Below are 8,747 nucleotides of genomic sequence, written 5' to 3'. Positions count from 1 at the left end.
AGCTGGTCCTGTAAGAAGAACATCAAGAAGGCTAAAGCCAAGTATGAGCTGGGACTTCTGAAAAATGTTAAAGATAACAAAAGGGTCTTTTTAAAAAAATCTTTGATGGGAACAATTCATTCCTTACTGAAATGAATGTGAAAATAGTTGAGACAACTGAGAGAAAGTAGAACTACTTAATTCCTATTTTGCTCCTGGGTTATCTATCATGGAAAAAGACCCCAAAGCTTTAAAGTGTAGGGCAGAAAGACTTATGGGAATTAAAATGTAAGAAAGGGGAAGAAATGCTAAGAGAAATCTTAGCTACCTTCAACGATTTCAAGTCATGTGACAGACAAATGACATTCCAGGACACTGAAAGAACTTGCAAATGATTGTTGAACTACTGTTGATGATCTTTGAGGAATTGGACATGCCACAAGATTAGGCATATGTGAACATCCTGATTTTCAAAAAAATGATTTCCATCATGACAGACTGGTGAGCTTGACTTGAACTCTTGGTAAAATTCTGTAGCACTTAAACACATGGTTTGTGTGCACTCAGGGGAAATTTAACTTCATCTTTCTTTCTGTGTGGACTGGACTACTTAACAAAGGACAACAATGTATCAGAAGATGAATTGAAATTCAGGTTTTTCAGACTCTAAGGCCGACTTCATCTACTATGCCATGTTTTCTCTCTTACAGAAGAGTAATATATGCAAATAACTACAACGTTAGGAGTATGAAAAAAATAGTAGAGATATGCAAAGTGATGGAAAGAACACTTCTATCTGGGATGGTCTGAGATGGCATACACTTTAAGAAGGTGGCTTACAAGCTTGGTCCTAAAAAACAGGAAGAATTTCAATAAGTAAAGATGGTAGGTGGATGTTCCTGTGGTCAGGCTATAGAGAGCCTTAAATGCCAGACTTAATTATGTAAGGAACTGAAACTCCCTACAAATGTTTAAACAGGATAGATGTGATAAAATAAGTATCTAATAGTCTAGAAGCAAGGAGACCAGTTAGAAGGTTATGCAGTAGACACCTTATCAGGCTATTCTGCAATAGCAGAATAATGAAGGTATGACCTTCATAAGGACCTGAATTATGGAAGTGTAAATATAATATAACATGAACTACAAAAGAAAGGAAGGAAAAGACGGACAATGCAAAGGAAGAATCAAGATCAGAAAGCATGAAGGAATCCAAAGAGTCCAAGATGTCTAGAATGTAATGTTGGTTAAAGGGAGAATTAAAGTAGAGCTATAAGCAAGTACAAGCTTAAAGCTAAATAAGATGATCTTTTCCTAAAGCTATTCCCTTTCATTTAAACTTTAATGAAAAAAAAATGAAACTCCAAGTATTATAGGGAAAAAGACTCATCACTTGGCTATTCATTTACACCGACAGCATTTGTATTAGTGACTATTGGTTTGTGGCGACTGATATCTGATATTTTTGTTAAAAGTTTATTTTTAATAAATGAAATAAAAACAGATTCCCAGGCCAAGTGGCTGAGTTCTTAACAGAGGAATATTTTTGTCATGACATTCTGGAATTTTGGTGACAGACTGCCACGAAAGCAAAGGTAATACTAACAACCAGATATTCTTCTTTAGAAAAGGTAAAAGTTCATTTCTGATAAACATAACAACAGAAAAACAATGTTAAGTGAAAGAGTTTGCTTTTATTTAAAATAAAATGCATTTCTACAGTTTTTGAACAATAGGATGTTGAATGATACTGGTAATCCACTTCTTGGCTCTTTTCTGGCTTATGTGGGGTTTGGAAACCTCTAACTAGCATCAATGCAGACTGCAAGAGTGCAACAGGCTAGAAATGCCAAGTTCTGACATTAGAGTGAAGGACATTATGGCATAATCATTACTAGTTATAACAAAATCATACTTAATTTAGTAGAGATAAAAAATGCATTGTTATAATTACTTTCTACCAAATTGATATACATAGTTTTAAAAGCATATAATTAATGGTGATACTTTAAATCTAAGCCACTTCCCCTGGCTGATCAGTGATACTAGTTTTAAAAAAACTGTACAATTTTATAAAATTTGTGTTTGTACATTAGTTATACAAAACGCATACTTCATAGACCTTTACTTCATATTATAATGCAAAAGTTGCATATTTTAGGCAGATAGTGAATATGCTGGTGAATACTGCAAGTATTTCATACAATATGGTATAAGAGTAAAAATAAAAACACAAAAGAATGGAAAAGGTTAAGAGAGATAAAATAGGTATAACAGAGTTAACATTATCATCCTTCAAGTTCAAACACAATGACTCTTCCAAAATTTCAGGCCATTTAGGTAGCGATAAAATAAAGTCTAAAACACGCTACTTCTAAATATGAGGCCAAATTTACATATATAATAAAACACATGAGTTAAACATGATAAATAGTCTTCATATAGTTTAAGCCCGGATGGTATTGTAGTAAATGGTTTTTGTATTTCTTAAAATCTGGCTAGCTTAAATTGATCAAATTTAATTTCTGATCTGCTCATCACCTTGAGTTTTACAGCTATACTGTTGTCCACATATGGCAGCATGATTGTAGATTAATGGATGTGGCTTCTAGTGTACATATTAAGTTCTGATAATTAATCTTCTGATAGGGTTAAAAAAACTTTTCATGATAAGAGATACACTTCAAGCTTACTTTAATAAGCAGCATATTTCAAATAACAGCTTTTAGAGTTAAATATCGGTAATAGCTACGAGGTTTCATTATACAATACATTCAACTCACACCCAACCGCTAGTAAGTTTGTAGAACATCTCTTCATCTAAGCTCTCATTCTGGTCTTTGGCACGTGTCGAGAGGAATATGTAGCCTCCAATGAACTCGTGCACGACCTTACAATCCACCTCAGTACAAACGAAAGACAATCGCACTTCATCAGCAAATTCTACTGTGACCTAGAAAAACAGATACAAAAGGCTTAAATAACCTTGTGCTGTTCACATACAGCTAGTCCTTAATCCACCAATTTCTCTTCATGGGATTTTCCTTTCATTCCAGCAGCATCTTGATTTATCCTTCCTAATCTGTCTTGACTACAGTCACATCCATGTCAGACACCTTTATCTGGCTGATGCTAAGAAGATTTATATTAAATATTTACAAAGTTAGTGGTACGCAAAATATTTACTATTCTAAAAAATTCTAATGCCTTTCAGCCACATAGGTTGCTGTTCAGTAAATAAATCTCGCTCCTCTCCATTTAATCTTTTCATGCTCTAGGAAAAAAATGAATGCACAAACATTTAGGTCACTCAGTTACAGCTTTCCCAGTCTCTGAATCTAATCTGGTGATTCAATTAAGGAGAAAGCCTCTTGAAGTCCTGGGAGAAAATCTACTTCCTGTGCTTCATTTGACATTTGCTTTAGAAATTTAACCTTTAGGTGTCAGAAACTTTAATATCCTAGAAATAAGAACTACAGAATGGGATTTATAAGAAATCATACCATGACACTGAAACTCTGAAACAAACTTTTCAAATTGCGTTTTTACATAACTTGAATATATCTTGTTAAAGACTTATGAATTCTGTTCATTTTAAAATACAAAAGACCCCAATATCAAATGACTCAGAGTACAGTGGTTATGATGGTTATCTTTACCCATAAAAATGGACAGGAAGAGGACTTGGACCTATGATTTCACTGCTGTAAGAATTCCCAGGTAAGGAAACTCCCTCTACCAACACGGGTTGGTACCTTCTCTTCAATTTATATTCTTACAGTCGCCTAGAGTTGTGGTGTCGAACTCAAAAGAACAGGGGGCCACTAATCCATAAATCAGAATCCCTGTAGCCTATATATTGACTTAGTTTCAAAATGTAATATTATCTGTGTTTTATGGCATTTTTATTTTGTTAAATATTTCCCAGTTACATTTTAATTTGTTTTGGATCATACTCAGGAGTGTTGTGGGTCTCATGAAGCCTGTGAATTGCATGTTTCATAAATCTGGCCTGTAGTAAAGAGGTGAAGTGACTTGCTTAGGGTCATACAGCCAGAGTATGGCAGAACTTGAACCTACGCTTTTCTGTCTCAGAGGCATCCGTATTCGGTATCATTTGACATTGGAGTGTATTCACGTGTAAAGATGAACAGAGTTCCCTAAGTCTTGAACAATGCCACACTGCTTTTCCTTTATAATGAAAAAGAACTGAGGTTTATACACTTAAGGATATTGTAGTAACAGTGATGAGTCTTCAACAATCCTTTGTACTTTACTCCAATTCCCAGTAAAAGGCCTTACACAGAGAAGAAAAAAAATTTACTAACCATTTTTATTTCCCAGTTCACATTCCACTGTTTCATGTTGCTGAATCTCCACGTTTTAATTGCATCTCCAGTGCTGGCATCCATTCGAATCAGTCTATTATAGGCAATGCCAATCAGTTCTTCTTTCTTGCCCCCTTGAAATCTACAACATTTGTTTATATAAGCCAAAGATACCCATACAAAATATCTTATTTTCAGTTACTCAGTAGGCTTAAATAGGTGGACATACTACTAATTTAATGACGCTGAAGCGTACATTTGTTTTTATAGGAGTAAAGCAGAAATCTCACTGAATACAGTGAATTTTATTTTTTCTGTGCACTTAGGCTCTGTAAAAGTCACAGAAATATTACATTCTAATGTGGCTTAAGGTTTATTATTAATCATGGTGTGTATCTAAGCAGGAACATTATGTTGCTTAAATTTCTTAACACCATGATTAGTAGAAGAGATATAATTCAATTTAACAAGTATTGTTACATTATTAGTATTAAGTGCATTCTATGTGTCAGGCACTGTGCTAGGTGATGGGGATACACTAAGACAAAAAACCCTCCAAAACAAATAGTCCCTGTCCTCAATACAAACAGGAAAGTTAGGAGGAGGTTCTGGGGGAAATTTGGGCCTTTTGAGATGTCTAGCTGTCAGTTGGTGATGTGGTCTAGAGGTCAGGAGGGAGAGAAGACTGGCTATGTGCATAAATTTAGTAGTCATCTGCATAAAAGTGAGACTTGAACCCATGGAAACTGATGAGATTACCAAGAGAGTAGGTCAACAAAAACTTATTTTTAAAAAATTTAATATTTCATTTTCCCAATTACTTGTAAAAACAATTTTTAAATGTTCATTAAAAAAAAAAATTTGAGTTCCAAATTCTCTCCCTTCCTCCCTTTTCTGCCTCCCCCCCAAATGAGGTAAGTAATTTGATATAGGTTATACATGTGCAGTCATACAAAACATATTTGGATGTTATCATGTGAAAGAAAACACAGACCAAAAAATCCCAAGAAAAATAAAGAAAGTAAGAAAAAGTATGCTTCAATCTGGTCCATCAATTCTTTCTTTGGAGATGGATAGCATTTTTCATCATAAATCCTTCAGAATTGTCTTGGATCACTGTATTGCTGAGAATAGCTAAGTCATTCACAATTGATCATCACAGAATAGTGCTGTTACTGTAGACAATGCTCTCCTGGTTCTGCTCATTCCACTTTGTATCAATTCATATAAGTCTTTCCAGATTTTTCTGAAACCATCCTGTTTTAATTTTTATATAAAAACAGTGTTCCATCACAATCACGAACAACTACTTGTTGGTCATTCCCCAATTGATGGACATCCCCTCAATTTCCAATTCTTTGCCACTGCTAAAAAAGCTGTTATAAATATTTTTGTACATATAAGTCCTTTTCCTTTTTATTTTTATCTCTTTGGATACAGACCTAGAGTGGCATTGCTTGGTCAAAGGATATGTATGGTTTTATAGTCCTTTGAACATAGTTCCAGATTGTTCTCCAGAATGGCTGAATCAGTATACCAATCACTAACAGTGCATTATTGTATCAATTTTCTCATATCCCTTCCAACATTCGCCATTTTTCTTTTCTCTCATATTAGCCAATCTGATAGGTGTGGGATGGTGGCTCAGAGTTGTTTTACTTTGCGTTTCTTTAATTAATATTGATTTTGAGCATTTTTTTTCATATGGCTATAGATAGCTTTGTTTACTTTGTGTGAAAACTGCACATTCATATCCTTTGACCATTTATCAACTGGCAAATGGCTCTAATCTTTACAAATTTGACTTCATTCTCTCTATATATGAGAAATAAGGCCTTTATCAGTGATACCTGCTATAAATTTTTTTTCACAATTATGATGATTAATTGTGTATTTCTCTCCATTCTATCCCCCCTATTCTCTTTCTCCTTTCACCCTGTCCATCCTCAAAAGTATCTGGTTTCTGACTACTATCTCCCCCAATCCATGCTCCCTTCTATCAGCACCCACCCCCTTTCTATAGGGAAAGATAGATTTCTACACCCAAATAAGTGGGGTGTGTTAATTCTTCTTTGAGCCAATTCTGAATTGGCACTCCCCTCCACTGCAAAAATTCTTTTGTACCTCTTTTATGTCAGATAATTTACCCCATTCTACCTCTCTTTTCTTTCTCCCAGTGCATTCCTTTCTCTCACACTTCAATTTTATTTTTTATATAATGATCCCATCATATTCTATTCACACCTGTGTCCTCTGTTCATGTATAGTCCTTCTAACAACTTACAAGTATCTTCCCATGAAGGAATGTAAATAAAAAAGTTTAACCTTATGGAATCCCTTGTAATTTCTCTTTCCTATTTACCTTCTCATGCTTCTCTTGAGTCTTGTATTTATTTGAAAGTCAGATTTTCTATTTAGCTCTGGTCTTTTTCATCAGGAATGCTTGAAAAGTTCTCTGTTTCACTGAATGTCCATTTTTTTTTCCTCTAAAGGATACTTAGTTTTGCTGGATAGATGATTCTTGATTGTAATCCTAGCTCCTTTGCCCTCTGGAATATCATATTCCAAGACCTCTGATTCCCTTAATGTAGAAACTGCAAAATCTAGTGTTATCCTGACTGTGGCTCCATAATATCTGAACTTTTTCTTTCTGGCTAAAATATTTTCTCCTTGTCCTGGGAGTTTTGGAACTTGGCTATAATATTCCTGGAACTTTTCATTTTGGGATCTCTCTGAAGAGGCAGGTGACTGGCAGATTCTTTCAATTTCTATTTTATCCTCTGGTTCCAGAATATCAGGGCAGTTGAACAATGATGGCTAGGCTCTTTTTTTGATCACTGCTTTCAGATAGTCCAATAATTCTTAAATTATCTCTCCTGGAAGTATTTTCTAGATCAGTTGTTTTTCACATGAGATAGTTCACATCTTCTATTTTTTCATTCTTTTGATTTTGTTTCTTGATGTCTCATAGTCATTAGCTTCTACTTGCCCAATTCTAACTTTTAAGGAATTATTTTCTTCAGTGAGCTTTTCAAGGCATTCTTCTCTTCCTTGTATTTTTGTGCATCTCTGCCCCTAGTGCTAGCGAAGTGCCAGCCTTCTGACCCAGTTGTTCACTGCCTTTCCCAACCCTCCACCCTACTCCCCCGTCGATGGGCTGAGAAACTGCTACTGTGGCCACTGATTCGACTGCCTACAAGGCCTGCTGATGGTTTGCTGAGGTGCCGTCTACACTGAACTGCAGTCCACTTCTGCCCTGATACAATACATCTTTCCAACTGACCTTTTAAGTTGTCTTGGGTTGGAAAATTGATTCACTCTCTCCTTTAGTGACTACCACTCCAGAATTTGTTTTGAGGTATTACTTAAAGTTGTTCAGAGGGGTTTTGGGGGGGAGCTCAGGTGAATCCCTGCCTTTCCTCTTCTTGGCTTCTCCCTCCAATAAATATTTAATGACTGTCTATAATATGTCAAGTACTGTGCTAAGTGCTAGGGATACAAAAAAAGGGCAATGAACAGCCATTACCCTAGAGGAGCTCACAATCCAGTGGGGGAGATATGCAAACAACTATGTGTATACACAAGCCATATACAAGTAGAGATAATAGTTGAATACAAATAAGCTGATGAGAGAGAGAGAATATGTGGAGAAAAAAAAAAGAACCCTGTTGGAAAACTGGTACAACCACACAAAACTCCCATGATCCTACCATCCCTCTAGCTATCATCCTATTGTATTTCCTATCCTCAGTTGAACTCCTTGAGAAAGTTATTTACACTAGGTGAACCACACTGCACTCTACTTCTTCCTCTCTTACTTGCTTCTAATCCTTTAGCAGTCCTGATTTTTGCCTCACTGTTCAACTGAAACTGCTCTCTCCAAAGTTGCCAATGATCTTTTATTATCATTTGGTTTTTATTTCACCTAAATATCCCTCTATATTTTTCTGCTCCCTGTCTCATAGAGCCATCTTGTACAACAAAGAATTAAAAAAAAAAAAGAAAATGAGGAAGAGAAAAAACAATGTGCAAAAATGATCAATATGTTGAAAAACATAAAGAAATACACAATCTTTCACACCCACAGACCTCCAATCCCTGCAACGGAGTAGTGGGAGCTATCTTCTGGTTTCCTTTGGGTCATGATTGTTCTTTGTAATTTCGCAACACTCCCTTTTCAATTCTTTTTGGGTTGTTCTTTCCATTTACATCATTCGCATTGCATATGTTCTTTTCTTGGCTCTGCTTACTTCACTCTGCATCAATTCATTCAAGTCTTTCCTTGATTCTCTGTATTCATCCATATTTCTTGTTTTTTACAGCATGGCTTTTTTTTTTTTACATTCATGTACCACAATTTGTTTAGCCATCCCCCAAATGATTGGCATCTACTTTGTTTCTAATTTTTTGCTACTATAAAAAAATGTTCTTCTAAATATT

General features: G+C 35.3%; 1 protein-coding gene across 8 annotated transcripts in view; it reads right to left on the bottom strand.

Moving 5' to 3' along the window:
- Positions 1-1,653: 1,653 nt before the first annotated feature.
- The window catches only part of FERMT2 (FERM domain containing kindlin 2), a 141,505-nt gene continuing 134,411 nt past the window's right edge, over positions 1,654-8,747 (bottom strand). For all 8 annotated transcript variants that reach the window (XM_020974886.2, XM_020974880.2, XM_020974881.2 and 5 more), the window contains 2 exons: positions 4,308-4,449; positions 1,654-2,932 (listed from right to left, as the gene is read on the bottom strand). In XM_020974886.2, the coding sequence (XP_020830545.1) occupies positions 2,759-2,932; positions 4,308-4,449 (316 nt within the window). In that variant the 3' untranslated portion in view covers positions 1,654-2,758. The remainder of the gene's footprint in view (positions 2,933-4,307; positions 4,450-8,747) is intronic.

The sequence above is a fragment of the Phascolarctos cinereus genome, unplaced genomic scaffold (genome assembly GCF_003287225.1).
Source record: "Phascolarctos cinereus isolate Bilbo 61053 unplaced genomic scaffold, phaCin_HiC Scaffold_3;HRSCAF=262, whole genome shotgun sequence".
Lineage (NCBI taxonomy): Eukaryota > Metazoa > Chordata > Mammalia > Diprotodontia > Phascolarctidae > Phascolarctos > Phascolarctos cinereus.
Note: the sequence above shows the minus strand (reverse complement) of the source record. Positions and strands in the feature narration are given on the sequence as shown.